Source organism: Musca domestica, unplaced genomic scaffold (genome assembly GCF_030504385.1).
Source record: "Musca domestica strain aabys unplaced genomic scaffold, Musca_domestica.polishedcontigs.V.1.1 1, whole genome shotgun sequence".
Classification (NCBI taxonomy): Eukaryota; Metazoa; Arthropoda; class Insecta; order Diptera; family Muscidae; genus Musca; species Musca domestica.
In genome coordinates this window covers 24,580,934-24,599,948 of record NW_026712114.1, presented here as the reverse complement: position 1 = coordinate 24,599,948, position 19,015 = coordinate 24,580,934, and the positions used below count along the sequence as shown (strand labels likewise).

Genomic DNA, 19,015 nt, shown 5'->3' with positions numbered 1-19,015 from the left:
TTTAATATGCGCCTACGTCTCATGTATACTCTAGACCTCTTTCTATAACTTTCAGTATATTAGTCTATATTTTACAGCTCAGATCTCTTGGGAAACGGTAGCATTTAGAAATCAAAAACAATGTTTCAATTTGCTGTGTAGGGTATGCTAGGTTCAACTCAAGCAAACTGAAACGCGTTTTAATTTATGTTTACCTTTATTTGAATTCAACACTGTTTTCAAATAACAAATAAATAAAACGACAAGAACACAACAGTCTTTCAGTTTATTTACCCGCACAGAAAGGTGTGCAGCAAAGCTCAGCTAATAACTAAGAAATAATTACATTTTTGAAAAAAAAAAAAAAAAATCAATAAAAACATGGACACCGAAATTCAGAAATTTTTTAACAATAAAACGGTATTTGTTACGGGCGGAACAGGATTTCTGGGCAAGGGTAAGTAGTAGTGTTTGCAGGAATATCGGTACATGATAAAGGATAAATAACAGCGGGCGCAGCTAAAACGGCCAAAGAATCCAGAAAAATTATTATCCTTTATTAATCAACATTATTCAATACCCATTAAAGTTGTTTTGTAAGATACTAAATTCAATTTTGGGCAGGGTTATGGAGTCTAGCTATTCCTGGACAGTACTCGAGACCGACTCCGAAACCAAAGTCTGTTGTTGTTTATGCCCATCAGTTTTTGGGCCGATGTGGCTAGGGTCAACATTCTTAAGAATAATTTAATTATTTTAATTAAAATTAATTTAAAAAAAAAAAAAACAAAAAAAAAAAAGTGAAAGCGAAGCTAAGACCAAACTTGATATATTGTAATAAGTATATCACATTGGTTTTTCATGTTCCCCCCTTTCCCGCACAAATGCTTAAAGATTTGAATAATGTTTCCACGGAATTTAGATAAAGTGCAATAATGGGATATGAAGGTTTACTCCTTCTGCAACCTCTACAATAAAAGGCTAAAATTTTCAATTCTCATGAGTTTTACGGTGGAAGGACTATTGGTGTTGATCCTAACTTTGAATATGAAGACATTTTAGTTATCTGCACACAAAAGGTGAACATTTAAAAAAAAAGTATAAACTTCGTATGGTGCGAACGAGGCTACGAATTTATTTTTTTTCAAGGACTTTCTGGCTATCAATCATGTATTTATAGCGATTTATACGATTTATATATCGTGCCGTTTAAAAAAAAATTGTTCATGAATTTAATCCGTCCAAATTTTCCTAGCCATAAATCGTGGATTTCTTTAAAGAAAGTTTCAAGGATTTGTGAGCTAATTATTCATATTTTTAAGGGAATTTTTAAGTATTTTCTGCTGGGAATTGTGGATTTTTTCAAACTTATCATGAAGAAATAGGCCCTGAGTCCTGGCCTGAGTCATTTTTAAGGATTTCCGGGTCATGATTTTTCAAGTATTTTAAAAATCAATTTTCAATGATTTCCTTTTAAAATAATTTTCAGAGGATTCCTAGCCAACAAACGTGGACGATTTTAAAAACATTTCCTCAAGTGGCTAAAGATTGTGGATTTTAAAACAGTTTTTTAAGGATATCCTGGGGAAAAATTTTGGATTTATTTCAATAATTATCAGGATTTTCTGGCAAAGAATCGAAGATTTAAATATTTTTCAAGGACCACCTGTAAAAATCGAGGATTTTTTGAAAAAAAAATTTAAAGATTTTCTTGGCTGGAATCGTGAATTTAAAAAAAAATAAAGGATTTCTGGATATTTTTAAAGTATTTTTCAAAGATTTACTGTCAAGACAGGAGCTTTTTTAAAATAATTGTCTAGGATTTTGTTGCCAAGAATGGTGATTTGTTTTAAACAGTAATTTTTTTAGGATTTTTAGCTCAGAAACGTGATTTATTAAAAACTCAGTTTTCAGGGAATTTCTATTCAGGGATTCAAATTAAAAAAATAATTTTTAGGGATTTTCTGGTTTACATTTGTTAAAAATGTATTTCTGGGATTTCAAGAAGGTATTTTCCAAGTTTCCTCCTCAAGAGTCGCCCAATTTTTAAAAAGAAAGTTTCAATCTCTCATTTTAGAAGAAGTATTTTTCATTTTTGTTATATTTCGCAGAAAGGAATGGGGAATATTTTAAAATATGACATGATAATGATTTTCTAAGCGTGGATTTTGGATTTTTTTTCTTTTTTTAAAGATTTTTTAAAGACTTGGAAATGGGGATTTGTAAAGAATGGTGATTTTTTTTACAATATTTTTCGAGGATTTCCTGGCCTAGATGTATTTTGAGGAAAATTTGCGCAGAATCTTGGATTAGGAAAAAGTATTTTTCAAGGACTTTCCTTTCGAAGAGTCGTTGATTTTCTAAAAAAAATATTCTTCAAGCATTTTCTGGCTAAGAATAGCTGTTTTTAAATATTGTTTAAGAATACTTAGTTGTTTAAATAGGATATCCTGGCCAAGAAAAAATATAAGCGGATTTAATAAAAAATATTTTTCAAAGTTTTTTCCATTAGAGTCGTGGATTTTCTGAAAAAAGTATTTTCAAGTATTTCTTGGGTGTTGATGAGTTTCAAAAATGTCGGCTGTTGTGGCGGCCCACACCATCACCATGGCCGGCGCTTGAGTTCTGGTTGCCAACCGAAGGTGCACATTTCAGCTGACCTCTTTGGCAAATAAACACGATCATTTTGTTTGTTTACAAACTGCTGGACAAGGAATGTTTTCTCATCGGAGAAAACCAAATTCGGCATTTCACCACTTTCGGCCAAGCGAAGCAACTCTTTAGCTCTTTTGAGTCTATTTTCTTTCTGTAAGTTCTTGAACTTTTTCGAATATCAGTGGATTTAACCCGAGCTCATTTTTCAATATTTGCCGAATTGAATATTGCGATATGTTCAGGTCACGACCCGTTTTTCGGCCACTGCGACGCGGGCTTCGATCAAGTCGTTTCTTTACTTTTCGAACCATTCCTGCTGATGTTGCTCTTTTCTTCCATCCACTTCCTTGACGTCGGGCTTCATTACCAGTATCTCGGTAACAAGCGATGGTATGAGAAACAAAAGATTTATTCACATTTAAATGCTGGAGTTCTCTAACGATAGCCACTTGTGGTTTTCCAGCCAAATATAAAGAAATCACACTATCACGCTTGAATTCCATCACGAATAACTTTTTTTCTGGAAAATTCTCACCAAAAAAAAAGACTTTTGTACCCTTTTATCAATATAGAACTGTGCAATGGCCAATTATATGCTTTTACATGTTGCGACAATAGGGCTTACATTATTTGCCAAATATAGAGAATATTCTAAAAATATAAAAATATTTTTGCCTGGACGTCCTTGAAATAAGTTTAAAGAAAAATCATCGGTTTAGGAAAGGAGTCCCTAAAATTGTTTTAATAAAATAAAACTTTTTTTAGGCTGAATATCAAAAAAAAAAAAAAAAAATCAAAATCTTTGTACCGAAACCCTAAAACATATCCTTAAAAATTCCATAAGTTTTGGTCAGGATGTGTATCAAAATATTATTTAAAAATCTACGACTTTTCATCAAGATATCCTTCAAATGTCCTCTTTTTGATTGATTTTCATGCAATGCTTTGAAATATTCATATTTTTCAGGAGGTCCTTCGAATTATCCTAACAAAAATCCACGGTTTTTGGTGAGGAAATTCTTCAAAAATTTGTTTCAGAAACATGTTGTAAAAATATTTGTAAAAATACACTAGTTTGTTCAGAAAGACGTTTTATGTCGATTGACATCTCAATCCACCGTTCGGAGAAAGCTATGACAAATATTTTAAAAAATCTACGATTCTTAGCCAGTAAATACTTGAAAGTGGTAAAAAACTGGATTTGTGTCAAGATTTTCTTAGAAACAAACAACATTTTTTGGTCCTTAAGCAATTATTAAAAAAAAAACAAAACTTGTCTTGACACACATATAAGGATATTCCAGAAATTAGACTAAATCACAGATCTCGTTTGAATTGTACGAGATTCAAGATTTTCAAAAATTGGCCGTTTATGGGGGAGGTAGCAGAAGTAAAGGACATAGATTTCCATACTATGTCCCGATCGAAATATTAGGATGTGAGTATGTGAAAATTACAGAATAATGTCTCCTTTTAAGATTTCACAAACATTTATATAATTTCATTTTGAAAAAGTATTTATTTGATCTGAGTGGGGACTGATTTCACATATTTTGAGTGTTGAACGGATGAATCTGGAATTTTGAAAGTTGTTGATTTTTAAAGCTTTGGTCCCTTATATCGCAAAAAAAAAAAAAAACAGTAAAGAAAGTCTTAAAGTCGGGCGGGGTCGACTTTATGATACCCTACACCAATTTGCTAATTTAGTAGAGCTCCACATAACAATTAAAAGTTTTTATGGGATAATTCAATCATACACGCTATGATTATAATTATAATTTAAAGTTCAAAGGACTAAATATGCCGAAGCATTTGTTTCTTTTAAATTCGGAATTGTATTGCCCATTTGGTGCACAATTAATTTGAAATCGGATAAAGATATATATGAGTGCTATATCCAAATCTGAACCGATATCGATAAAATTTGGCAAAGATATTTCTGAGCTGTATTTCATATATTTCCCAGAATATCGTTGTTACGGAGTGCATACTACGGTTGTGGGTAACAAATACAACAAATCGGATGAACAATATATATGGGAGCTATAGCTTTATCTGAACCGATTTCGATCAAATTTGTCATACATATTTTCAGGCCTAATTTGGGTGCATATGCTAAATTCCATACAATTCGGGCTGATATTACAGGTTTGGTGCACAATAAAAGGCAAATCGGACGAAGATATATATGGGAGCTATATCTAAATTTTGACCGATTATCTCCAATTTCAATAGGGTTCGTCCTTGGGCCAAACAATTGATCTATGCAAAATTTCATCTGGATCGGGCAATAAATGCGACCTGTACTTTGTTTACAAAAATACATGGACAGACGGACGGACGGACATGCATAAATCGACTCAGAATGTGATTCTATGCAGATCATCAAAAGGAACTATGGGTCTATCTCGTTTCCATTTGCCTGTTACAAACAAATGCACAAAGACATAATACCCTGACCACCTTGTGGTGTAGGGTATAAAAATAAATAAATAAAAGTTGTTGCAAAATGGTCAGGCTTATCCCTTTATTGTTGTTTTTATAAAAACAACGTTTGTTTATTTGTGGAGAACGATGGTTAGGTTTCGGAAAGAGCCACCAATCCTCATCAGTTCCCTTGTTTTTGTCTGGGATATTCTCCCCAGAAGTTATTTTAAAATAACTTCTATGACAAAAAACATTTTTTACCCAAGTGACGAGATCGTAAGCTCAATAGAAGAGGAACCAAAGAATTATATAAAACTAAAATTCTTTTGGAAAGTCTTCTAAATCTTACAACCGCACTTATAAACATTTTCATCTTTCTCCACTTGTTATGCTTTCGTTCAACCTGAACGAAGTAGCATAACCATGTAAGTTGGTTTTGTCTGTTACAACAAAAACCCCTTTGTCGACCGTGCCTTGTCTATAAATAGAACAGTGTGGCTTGTTTGTTCGGGATACCGTAGTATTTTGTTGTTGCAAAATGGTCAGGCTTATCCCTTTATTGTTGTTTTTATAAAAACAACGTTTGTTTATTAGTGGAGAACGATGGTAATGTTTACCAGGGAGTAAGGCAGGGAATACCTAGGTTTCGGAAAGAGCCACCAATCCTCATCAGTTCCCTTGTTTTTGTCTGGGATATTCTCCCCAGAAGTTATTTTAAAAATAACTTCTATGACAAAAAACATTTTTTACCCAAGTGAGTGGAGAAAGTGGAGAAAGATGAAAATGTTTATAAGTGCGGTTGTAAGATTTAGAAGACTTTCCAAAAGAATTTTAGTTTTATATAATTCTTTGGTTCCTCTTCTATTGAGCTTACGATCTCGTCACTTGGGTAAAAAATGTTTTTTGTCATAGAAGTTATTTTTAAAATAACTTCTGGGGAGAATATCCCAGACAAAAACAAGGGAACTGATGAGGATTGGTGGCTCTTTCCGAAATCTAGGTATTCCCTGCCTTACCCCCTGGTAAACATTACCATCGTTCTCCACTAATAAACAAACGTTGTTTTTATAAAAACAACAATAAAGGGATAAGCCTGACCATTTTGCAACAACAAAATACTACGGTATCCCGAACAAACAAGCCACACTGTTCAATAAATAAAAGTTTAAATTCAATTCTAGTGTTTTAAAATGGCTACTTACTTATTTACTTTCTATGTAAGGGGTGAGGATAGGGTTTTGTAAACTATACCTAATAATTCAATTTTTTTGTAATAAAATTGTTTGCTGGGATGTGGGAGTTGATGGATTTTTTATACCCTCAGCCATATGGCTAGAGAGGGTATATATCGTTTGTTACGACCAAAACGTACCTCATCTAAATAACGATTCTAGACCCTAGGTCTCTTTGAACCAAATCAATTTCAGAACATTTGAAATCGATCTAGCGATGTCCGCCCGTCCGTCCGCTGGATGGTGCGCACGATAACTCTCGAAGGGAGTATCCGATTTGGTCCAAATTTGGTACATCGTAATATTATTATCAAACTTAGATCGACTTCGGAGATGGGCAATATTGGTCCACAACTTCAAGAATTTACCTTATAGAACAAAATAAGATTGTCTAATTTTGAGCAAATTTTGCAAATTTTGTGCTAGGCCAGGTGCGAATATGGACAATATCGGTCTACTCCATCAAGTAACTTTCCCACAAAGGGTCAACATTTTGAAAATTATAACACTTATAAAATGTGATGTAAGGGTCCGATTGTCTTCAAATTTCACACATCCCACTATTTTAATTAAGCCAAAGTCTGATATATCGGTTCACTCCTTCTGGTACATACCCCACAAAAGGTCGAAATTTTCCAAAAATAATAATAATGATAAATAAATAAAAATAAAAAATAAGTAAATAAATATTAACTGCACAGAAAGAGAAAGGATAATCCGCTTCTGCTCAAATTTTTTAAAATTCTAATATTTGCATCAGTGCAAGGTCAGCTGAGAAAATGGAAAACATCGGTACACCCCATCAAGTACCTCCTCCAGAAAGGGTCAATATTTTGAATATTTATAACGTTTATAAAATGTGATGTAAGGGTCCGATTATCCGATTTTATAAACCCAAGATCTGGTGTTAAGATGGAATATATCGGTCCACTCCTTCTGGTACCTCCCCGACAAAAAGTCGAAATTTGGAATATTCATTAAGAACATAAAAAATGCGAAATTAACATGCGATTCCATTTAGACTTTGTACATCTGAATATTTCTATCAACACAAGATCTGTTATAAAAACGATAGAGATCGGACCATTCCTTCTGGTACCTCCACCACAAAGGGTCAAAGTTTTGAATAACCAAAGCGGCCATAAAATATGAAATAAGCATCCGGTTCTCTTCATAGTTCACACATGCCATTATTTCTACTAACACAAGATCTGATGTGAAGCTGGGGTGTATCGATCCACTTCTCCTGGTACCTTCCCCTTAATGGGTCAACCTTTTAAATATCCATGGAGCTAATAATACACAAAAATAACATCCGATTCCATTCAGACTGGGCAAATCTCAATATTTGCATCAAAACATGATTGATATAAAGATGGAAGAGTTTGGACTATTTCTTCCGAAAAAACCCCCACATAAGGATCAACCCTTTGAAAGACAAAACACTCAAAGAAAGCAAAATAAGCGTCCAACTCTCTTCAAATTTCAAACAACAAACATTTTTGCTAATACAAGATTTGTTGTGAAGATGCTATACATCTTCGAACCCCTTCTGATACCTCACCCGCAATGGAACACAAATTTCAATACTTTTATCTGTCATAACTTGCGAAACACATCAGCAATTTTTATCATATTTATTTAGGTCCGATACGAAATGTACAATACTGGCCCATTTCATCGGAACCCATTCCATAGAGGGTCAATAATTTGAATAATCATAACAGAAATCAAAATATATTTTTAAATAACCGAACATTGGCTGAGGTTAGGCATATATGGGCCATGGTACAATGAAGAGAAGGTAGGTCAACTTTGAAAAAATTGCAAGTATAGAGGTCTACCTGTTTGGCTTGTAATGTCAGAATTACTATCAAAACAATAATAAAGCAAACAACTTGTTGCATTGATTTTGAATAAATAATTTAAAACCACGAAAACTGAATGAATGGTCAAATTTTCTTTTCAATATCATGTTCTATATATCTTTTATGGTTTATTTCGCGACAAAGACTGTAGATTTTGTCGATGCATTCGTTGCAATAAGCATTTTGAAAACACCCGAATTTGAATATTTTCTGAACAACTTTTTATTATTGAAAAGAAAACACACACATAAGCAAATGAAGTTGACATATTAAGCCAGAAAAATAAAAAAAAAAATAAAATCATATGGTAGTTCTGCCCTACCTTGAATTCATTGTACCATGATATGGGCAAAGCCGATTGACACTTTAAGTTCTTTTTGGGCCATATTAAGGGGTTCCATATAATCCCCTTTAATGAAAAATCTTTTAGAATAAGATCAATGAACCAGTAATGAAGTCACCGTGTCATGTACCACGTGACTAATGGTAGGCTTAGACGACAATTAACACCCGTCATAGAAGACAATAATCGATCTGAAAAATTACAGTAATTACTACATAGTAAACAATGTAGTTAAACATTTATAAATTCATCCCCTTAAATTGCTATAATTTACCTTTACCTTTCATTTTCTTTGTTGCAGTTCTAATTGAAAAAATTTTACGCTGTACGAACATAAAACGTATCTATGTACTGGCCCGATCCCGAGCCGGACAAGATGTTAAAGAACGATTTAATGAAATTATCAAAACACCTGTAAGTAATTGAGATAATTGAAAAATGTTGGCCTGCGACAAGTGTTGACTTGATTAATTTTCTGTTTTTCAAGTTGTTCGACAAACTCCATGCCACGCGACCTAAATTTATGGATTGTGTCCAACTAATGGAGGGTGATTGTGCTCAGGATAAATTGGGTCTATCGAATGATGATTATCTAACGCTAGTCGAAAATGTCGAAGTGATACTGCACTGTGCGGCCACGGTGCGTTTCAATGAAAAGCTAAGTGTTGCCACAGCAATCAATGTCCAGGGCACCGTGGACATTGTCGCCATGGCAAAGGAAATGCAACATTTGGTGGTGAGTTGATGCTGCAATTTTCTCGATTTTTTTTAAGTTTATATTAAACTGTATCTCCCTTGCAGTCCTTTGTCCATGTCTCTACGGCCTTCGTCACTTCCACGACCCACACCGAAGAGAGAATTTGCTCTGAAAATCTAAGCGTAACCTGCCAACAACTTTTAAGTGTTAAAGAGGCCTTGGGCGATGAAAAATTTGATTCTTTATCATCGAAATTCGTCGGAAAATTTCCCAACACCTACACCTTTACTAAAGCTATAACAGAAAATTTTATACGGTCTGAAGCTAGCTCATTGCCGATTTGTATTTTTAGACCAGGAATAAGTAAGTGATTGTATTATATTCCCTTAAAACTCTTTGATTTTACAATTCAGAAAATTCGGCATAATGTATACAATCTTTATTTGAATTGGCACCAAATGTAGTAAATTTTACTACTTTTTTTGTTCGAATTTCGAAAAAACTACAAATGTCAGATTTCCAGCTCTATTCCTTCCCTAAAATATCAAAATTGTTATTATTTAGTAATTTTCGTACTTTTTAGTACCTATATTCAAATCCCTCGCCATGTGTCAACCAAACCACACAAAAGTTGTCCCTAATTCCAAATTTTAGACTTCCAGCTCAATCCATTATCAGAATACCAAATTTAATACTTTTTAGTACATATTTCTACAACCACTTCCAAATTCAAATTTCTGATATCAAGCAATATCAGTACCATTTAGTACCGTTCGTACGCCTGCCGAACGCATTTCTTAACATAACTCTTACTTACTCTCTTACTCTTAACCCTACCTACCAACAGAGACCACAATACCAACATTTTAAATTTCCTAATCAATCGGTTCAACAAAAACCAATTTGTATCGAATTTAATAGAATATAGTTAATATACGTGCAAATTTCCCTAACTACCTACATCAAACAATCCAATAGAAATCTTCAACTCTTCCTGTTTTTTCAAATGTTAAATTGAACGAATTTATGTACCACGTACGAATTTCCAAAACTTCCTTCGTACCAAATCTCACAATGAAATATTAACCTTTTTTTCACATGTCAGCATTCCAGTTCTATCGGCTCCTCCAAATTCAAATTGTACCAAATTTTGTACCATATAGTACACATAAGTACGAATTTCCAAAACTTTCAACATATCCCAATCCTAAATTCAAATACAGCAATCCCAATTGAAATTTTCAGAATTCCACACTTATTGGTTCACCCAAATACAAATTGTACTAAATTTTCTACCATTTAGTACGTTTTTCCAAACCTACCTACATACCTCAGTCCTACAATGCAATGGTTCACCCAAATCGATATTGTACCATATTGAGTAACATTTAGCTCTTTTCATGCAGATAAGTACAATTTTGGAAACTATCTCCATATCCCAATCCTACACTCCCCAAAATTAAAATTTGAGGATTCCAGTACCATCCGCTCCTCCTCATTCAATTGTACCAAATTTAGTACCATTTAGTACTTTTCGTATACATGAGTACCCACTTCCAGAAGTACCTCCTTATATCTACCCTACTCCATAAAATTGATTTCCATTCCAAATTTCATGTTTTTAGCTCTAAACGTTCACATGATACAAAATGGTACCAAATATAGTATACTTTAATACGTTTCGTACTCTTATAGCGAGAATTTCTAAAAACCTTTTGGAACATCAATCTTAAACTCCATCAGTTACCCTCATTCCATATTTAAGAGTTCTAAATCTAATGGTTCGTAAAATATAACAGGTACCATATTTAGTACCTTTTAGTACTTTTCGCACCGTTCTAGTACACATTTCCAAAAACCAAGACTTATTTTAGACATTCGGAACAAGTGTGGCCCTCATCCAAAATTCCAAGATTTTAGTTTCAACCTTTTGATGTGAAGATAAACAAGTAAAAAAGCTGTAAGTTCGGCCGGGCCGAACTTTGAATACCCTCCACCATTTGGTACAAATTCAAAAATTTTCAAAAAAACAAAAATAAATTCAAAAATTTAAAAAAAAAAAACAAAAATAAATAAATAAAATCCGTTAAGAATTCTGTTAAAATCTTAAAAATACCGAATGTAGCAGTATATTAGGGCCTATACAACGACTTGGACCTGCATAGGTAACTTTTGTCACAAGCGATTACAATATTCAAATGCGAAACTAGAAAAAAATCTGTAGCTAAAATTATCAAAATTCCGAATATAGGGAGGTACCATGGGGGTTATAAATGGACCTGTCCAGATAATTTTCTGTCATAGGGTGTAGTATCCATTACTAACTTGAAATACAAAATATGAAATAATTCCGGGAAATAATGTCGCTAAAATCATCAAAATACCGAATATTGGAGGTTCGGTTATATGAGGGCTATAGACGTGGACCTGAAAAGACAATTTTCTGTCATAGGCTGTAGTATTCATTATGAAATTCAAATACCAAATTTGAAATAGTTCCGGTAAATAACATCGCTAAAATCATCAAAATACCGAATATTGGAGGTTCGGTTATATGAGGGCTATACGAAGACGTGGACCTGAAGAGACAATTTTCTGTCATAGGCTGTAGTATTCATTATGAAATTCAAATACCAAATTTGAAATAGTTCCGGTAAATAACATCGCTAAAATCATAAAAATGCCGAATATCGAGAGGTACCGTTATATGGGGGCTATACGAAGATGTGGACCTACATGACTCATTTTCTGCCTTAGGATGTATCAACTACGAACTTCAAATACCAAAATTTAAACAATTCCGGTAAATAATGTCGTTAAAATCATCAAAATACCGAATAACGGGAGGTACTGTAATATGGGGGATATACGAAGACGTGGACCTACATGGCCCATTTTCTGTTTTATGCTGTAGTATCCATTACGAACTTCAAATACTAAATTTGAAATAATTCTGGTAAATAATGTTGCTAAAATCATCAAAATACCGAATATCGGGAGGTACTGTTATATGGGGGCTATACGAAGATGTGGACCTGAAGAGACAATTTTCTGTCATAGGCTGTAGTATTCATTATGAAATTCAAATACGAATTTCATAATGTCGCTAACATAATGTCGCTAAAATCATCAAAATACCGAATATCGGGAGGTACCGTTATATGGGGGATATACGAAGACGTGGACCTACATGGTCCATTTTCTGTTTTATGCTGTAGTATCCATTACGAACTTCAAATACTAAATTTGAAATAATTCTGGTAAATAATGTCGCTAAAATCATCAAAATACCGAATATCGGGAGGTACCGTTATATGGGGGCTATACGAAGACGTGGACCTACATATGGCCCATATTCCATACCAAAATTCCTGCAGACATAATACACATTTGAGTAAAATTTTATAAACCTACTATATTTCGTTCGGAAGCTAGAGTGATTTCCACAGACGGCCAGACGGACAGACGGACGGACATTGATAAATCGACATAGAATTTTATGCTGATCAAGAGTATATATACTTTGTGGGGTCTAAAATGTATATTTCGATGTGTTACAAACGGAATGACAAACTTAATATACCCTCCATACTATGGTGGAGGGTATAAAAAAAAGCAGACAAGGGCCTACCGGGAGAATAGGTTTCACTGAAATAACGGGGACCAAACACATTGGGACATTTGGAGTCGATCTAAGGGTGTCCGTCCGTCTGTCCATCATTCTGTCTGGTGCGCTCTATAACTCTCGAAGGGGTATCCGATTTGGTCCAAACTTTATGCATCCTAATATTATTATTACAATTAAATCGATCTTCCATTTTCATTTTCTTCCATTTCTTCTGATACCTCCCCCACAGAAAATCGAATTTTTCAAAAAATGTTTTTCTGCACAGAAAGGGAAAGGATAATCTGATTTTGTTACAACTTTGCAAGTCCTAATATTTGCATCAATGCTAGGTCAGGTGCCAAAATGGGCAATATCTGTCCACTACATCAAGTCCTCCCACCCACAAAGGGTCAAAAATTTGGAAAATTCATACTAAAATATTTTTTTAACACAAGATCCGGGATGGGATATATTTGTCCACTTCTGCTGGTACCTCCCCCATAAAGGGGTCAACATTTTGTATAGCCATGAAACTAACAAAACGCTAAATGAGCAGCCGATTACTTTCAAACTCCACATATCCTAATGCTTCTATCAATTCAAGATCTGTTGTTAAAATGGAATATAGCGGACGACTCTTTGTTGTACCCCCCCCCCCCTCCACAAAGGGTCAAAATTTGATATAGCTATATATCTTAAAAAAATGTTAGACAAGCATACGACTCTTTTCCAATTTGACATATCCTAATATCTTTTTTATTTAGATCTGGTGTGAAAATAATAGAAAAAACCAGTAAAGAAAGTCTTAAACTCGGGCGGGGCCGACTTTATGATACCCTACACCGAATAAAGATATACATATCCAAATCTGAACCGATCTCGATAAAATTTGGCAAAGATATTTCTGAGCTGTATTTGATAAATTTCCCTGAATATCGTTGTTACGGGGTTGTGGATAACAAATATAACAAATCGGATGAATAATATATATGGAAGCTATAGCTATATCTGAACCGATCTTCACCAAATTTGACATACTAGCTTCTAGACTCAATTCGGTCGTAAGTGCCAAATTCCATCCCATTTGGACACATATTAGACGTTTAGTGCACAAAAAAAGGTAAATCGGACGAAGTTATATATGGGAGCTATATCCAAATCTGAACCGATCTCGATAAAATTTAGCAAATGTATTTCTGAGCTGTATTTGATATATTTCCCCAAATATTGTTGTTGCAGAGTGCATATTACGGCGGCGGTGGACAAAAATAACAAATCGGATGAACAATATATATGGGAGCTATAGCTATATCTGAACCGATTTCGATCAGATTTGGCATACTTATTTTCAGGCCTAATTTGGGTGTATATGCAAAATTCCATACAATTCGGGCTGATATTACACGTTTGGTGCACTATAAAAAGCAAATCGGATGAAGATATATATGGGAGCTATATCTAAATTTTGACCGATTATCTCCAATTTCAATAGGGTTCGTCCTTGGGCCAAACAAAAGATCTTTGCAAAATTTCATTTGGATCCGGCAATAAATGCGATCTGTACTTTGTTTACAAAAATACATGGACAGACGGACGGACGGACGGACGGACGGACAGACGGACGGACGGACATGCATAAATCGGCTCAGAATGTGATTCTATGCAGATCATCAAAAGGAACTATGGGTCTATCTCGTTTCCTTCTGCCTGTTACAAACAAATGCACAAAGACATAATACCCTGACCACCTTGTGGTGTAGGGTATAAATAGATATCGTGATGGTTTCTCTCACATTACAATACCTTCGTAAATTTTGTCGTAATCGGCTCATATTTAGATGCATATAATGCATCACATATAAGTTGCGATTTTACTTATTTTTTGCAGTTCTTTCGACCTACCAAGAACCGTTTGGCGGTTGGATAGACAATATCCAGGGAGCGGTTGGGGTAACATTTGGTGTCTTAATGGGAGTCTTGCGAGTCGTAAACATTGCCTATCCAAGGCACGCTCCAATAGTCCCGGTCGATTACTGTGCCAACATGATATTGGCTGCGGCATGGTCCAATGCGTCCTCTTCAAATAAATGCAGGTAATTCCAGAATTATCACATCATCTCATACCCATCACAATTAACCTTACGATATTTTGCAGTTCCACCAAAGAAATCCCCATTTACAATTTAATACCCGATGAACCAAATTTCCTGACATGGGGCCAATATATAGATACTTTAGTAAACTACAACAACGATATGCCCTATTCGAAAATGTTATGGTATCCAACGATCCGACTGATAGGAAGTCCACGTTTATATGGTCTGGCTACGATTATGTACCAAACAGTACCGGCCTATGTCATGCAGTTGTTTTTCAAAATCAGTGGCTCCAAGATAAGGTAAATGAATACTACGGGATGGAAATTAACATGATTGAATTTTCCTGAACTTGTTTCTTGTTTTCAGCATGCTTAAAGTGAATGAAAAGATCGCTCGTTTGACCGATGCGGCGGCCCATTTTATTACCCACGATTTTACATTTGCCACCACCAATACCAGACACCTGTGGCAGTCCATGTCGCCTGAGGATCGCAAATTGTTCGATTTTGATATGACATCAGTGGATTGGAATGAGTATTTACTGCGCTTCGCCAAGGGTTTGAGAGAGTTCATTGGCAAAGAAGAGCCCGAGACTATACCCGCAGCGAAGAGTAAACTTAAGAGGTAAGCTAACGAGCTGACTAGCCCAAACTGACTCATGACTAAATCGGTTGTTCTAAAAATTCATATGATAGTAGATGACCTCTGGGTCCATCTACTCACCAGTAGATGGTCTCATCTGTAACTTCTGATGCCCATCTACTCTACATTAGATGTCCTCTGGATCCATCTACGCTACAGTATATGGCCTCTGGACCCATCTACGCCCCAGTAGATGGCCTCTGGGCACATCTACGCTACGGTAGATGGCCTCTGGGCTCATCTAGCCAACAGTAGATTGCCACAGAGCCTACCTACTGTACAGTAGATGTCCTCTGAGCCGATCTACTCCACAGTAGATGACCACTGCCACATCTACAGGGCTCATCTACTCTACAGTTGATGGCCTCTGGGTACATCTACTCTACAGTAGATAGCCCCTGGGCCCATTTACACGACATTATATGGTCAAGAAGACCATCGACTCTACAGTAGATGGCCTCTTGGCCCATCTATGCCATAGTATATGGCCTCTGGACCCATCTACGCCACAGTAGATGGCCTCTGGGCACATCTACCCAACAATAGATGGCCTCTGGACCCATCTAATCAACAGTAGATGGCCTCTGGGCCCATCTACTCTACATTAGATGGCTTCTGGGTACATCTACGCTACAGTAGTTGGCCTCTGGGCCCATCTACCCAACAGTAGATGGCCTCTGGGCCCATCTACCCAAAAGTAGATGGCCTCTGGGCCCATCTACCCAAAAATAGATGGCCTCTGGGCCCATCTTCTCACCAGTAGATGGCCTCTGGGCCCATCTTCTCAACAGCAGATGGTCTCTGGGTCCATCTTCTCTACAGTAGATGGCCTCTGGGCCCATCTTCTCAACAGTTTTTTTTTTTTTTGATGTTCTTTATTGAAGTGTATAATAATATAATTTACAATTCTCATTTCCCGCGAAGCTTTAAGCTTGTATGCAGGATAATTTTAATAGTAATCTTAATATTAATACATATACATTTTATATCTTTAATTTTCACAGTTCAGCTGTTATGTATAGCACATTTCAATAAAATACTTTTATTATTCTATTTTTATTTTTTCAATTGAGCATTATAAGCTTATTAGATGTTTTTTTAATACTTTTTTCCTTTTTATTTTATTTCTAATATTAAATATTTCTAGGGGTAGTTCATTTCGGGCACTTGGCAGGCTAACGGCGAGAGCTCTTCTACCGTATTCGTTTTTGAAGCTAGGTATCTTGTATCTTCCTTCTGCTTGTCTTCTAGTGTTTAGATTATGGTCGATGGGTTGCAACAGCGAACTATCTTCTGAGAATTCGTTTAAAATTACAGATTTGTAGAGATTTTTAACGTTGAGCACATGTAACTTTTTATGTATACATTGCCGTGCGGTAGTGCGTTGAGTATGATCGTTTGTTATGGAGCTAGTAAGGTGTTGGCATATATTAGATTTATCAAAACTTTTCTGAAGTATTTTTAAAATACTGTTTTGTGCTGTTTGTAATATTGAAATATTCGCCGAATTTCCCCAAGAAGTTATTCCATGCCTCAGGTACGATTCAGCTAATGAAAAATATGCTTGTCGGATGACGTGGTATGGAGCACAATTGCTTAGATGGTAAATGGCATATGATGATTTTCTAAGTTTTTTTCTGACGTTGTCAATGTGTGACTTCCATTTAAAGTGAGTGTCCAAAATTACGCCCAGATATTTATATGTGTCAACTACTTCTATCTTCGTTGAGCAAGTATCATCATATTGATCGTTGATTGTATCATTTTTATGAATACATTCATAGTTGTGAAATATTATTGAAATATCAGTTCCAGGTGTGTTTTTTGTTCGTAAGTGCATCAGCTTGGTCTTGCTAGCATTAATTACCAATCCATTATCATGGCACCATCTAGTTAATTTATTCATCTCCGATTGCATCTTTCGCTCTGCTGATCTTATGGATGTATCTGATACTAATATGGCTGTATCATCTGCATACGAAAAGGCGATGCTATCGTTTAGTGTTTTAACCATGTCATTGGTGTATAAAATGAAGAGAATGGGCCCGAGTTTGGATCCCTGTGGGACTCCGTACTTTGAGCCATATTTTGCACTTGTTGTGTTATCTATTTTTACTTTAAACGTGCGATATTTCATGTAGTCTTCAAACCATTTTAGACAGTGTCCTCTTATTCCGTTTTTTTCTAGTATGCTCAATAGTTTATGATGTGATAGAGTGTCAAATGCCTTGCTGAAGTCAATGAACATTGCTAGACAGTGCCTGTTTTCAGCTAAATTTTTGTTGATTTCATTGGAAAAGTGACCTAGGAGTTTATTGATGCTTTTTCCTTTCTGAAATCCGTACTGACATGAGCTAATGATTTTATATTTTGTTAAAAAGCTATTCAGTCTTCTTGTGACAATTTCTTCTAATATCTTTTCAACAATTGGGAGTATTGATATTGGCCTATAATTTTCGTATGAGGATTTAAGGCCGCTCTTGTAAATTGGTCTTATTATGGACATTTTCAGAATATCGGGAACAGTTGATTCTAAGAAACTTCTATTAATCAAAGCTGTTAACACTGGCGCCATTATATCAAAATTATTTTTGAGATCAATCGGTCTTAAAATGATGGAGTCTGGGCCCATCTACTCACCAGTAGATGACCTCTGGGTCCACCTACTCACTCATGGCCCTTGTGTCCAACATTTTTTAATCATCAATTTAAAAATTATCATTCATAAGAACATTTTCATAACAATTCTGTAAAAATATTTTTCCTTTTAGATTTTACATGTGTCACGTGGCACTAAATTCCGTCGTTTGTGTCGGCCTGCTATGGACCACGCAATATATATTCTTTTAAAAATATATGGCTATAAAGGAAATATTTCGAAGCTGCCGTTGGAAGGCTGGATGATTTATGTCATGAATTCTTATTCTATTTTTACGGATGTGTTAACTCTATAACATTTTATTGTACGATTTAATTTTATCAACTCACAAATAAAGGTTTCTTTGATATTTTGGAGTCAATAAAATAAAAACAATTTCTAGATAAATTAATCTTTCATTTAGTAGTTAAACATAAATTAAGTATTTTCTGTTAATTTTTGTTTTAGAATAATAACCACAAATTAAAATCATTTTCGATTCGAAAATTAAAAAAAGTTTTCGAGAGACTCCAATCGCCGTGAACTGTTTTTCGCCGAGACACGCCATTTGATTAGGTTGCTTTTAACGCTGCTTAAAGGTGGTATTACCAAAATATGGTGCATACGTCAAGGCGTTTAGTTTTCTCCCATTCTATCAATGTTTTATCTTAAAATATATATATGAAGATAGAGAGCTGTTATTGTTGTTTTCTTTTGTTATGCTAATTCAATACTTTGCACCTATTCAGTTAATAAATGAGAAATACTAGATTTTAAAATAATTATACAATATCGTTAATTCATTTGAGAATTCATAATAAATTAACA

The 19,015-nt window shown here is 34.9% G+C and overlaps 2 protein-coding genes across 3 annotated transcripts in view; one reads left to right on the top strand and one right to left on the bottom strand.

Annotated features, from left to right (window-relative positions):
* Nucleotides 1–19,015, bottom strand: part of LOC101900138 (cubilin) — a 225,946-nt gene that overhangs the window by 79,628 nt on the left and 127,303 nt on the right. The window lies entirely within an intron of this gene.
* On the top strand, nucleotides 344–18,585 carry LOC101900313 (fatty acyl-CoA reductase wat). The gene is made up of 8 exons (XM_005180061.4): nucleotides 344–436; nucleotides 8,806–8,918; nucleotides 8,992–9,240; nucleotides 9,306–9,564; nucleotides 14,697–14,901; nucleotides 14,964–15,206; nucleotides 15,274–15,531; nucleotides 18,321–18,585. The coding sequence occupies exons 1-8, from the start codon at nucleotides 361–363 to the stop codon at nucleotides 18,397–18,399; spliced, it is 1,482 nt and encodes a 493-aa protein (XP_005180118.1). The 5' UTR covers nucleotides 344–360; the 3' UTR covers nucleotides 18,400–18,585.

What these genes read in the sequence shown, in the direction of transcription:
- LOC101900313 (XM_005180061.4), top strand. Translation starts at nt 361, where the DNA reads ATGGACACCGAAATTCAGAAATTTTTTAACAATAAAACGGTATTTGTT. An exon ending in TATTTTTAGACCAGGAATAA is followed by an intron (nt 9,565 to 14,696) that starts GTAAGTGATTGT and finishes TATTTTTTGCAG; the next exon opens with TTCTTTCGACCTACCAAGAA. An exon ending in ATCAGTGGCTCCAAGATAAG is followed by an intron (nt 15,207 to 15,273) that starts GTAAATGAATAC and finishes TCTTGTTTTCAG; the next exon opens with CATGCTTAAAGTGAATGAAA.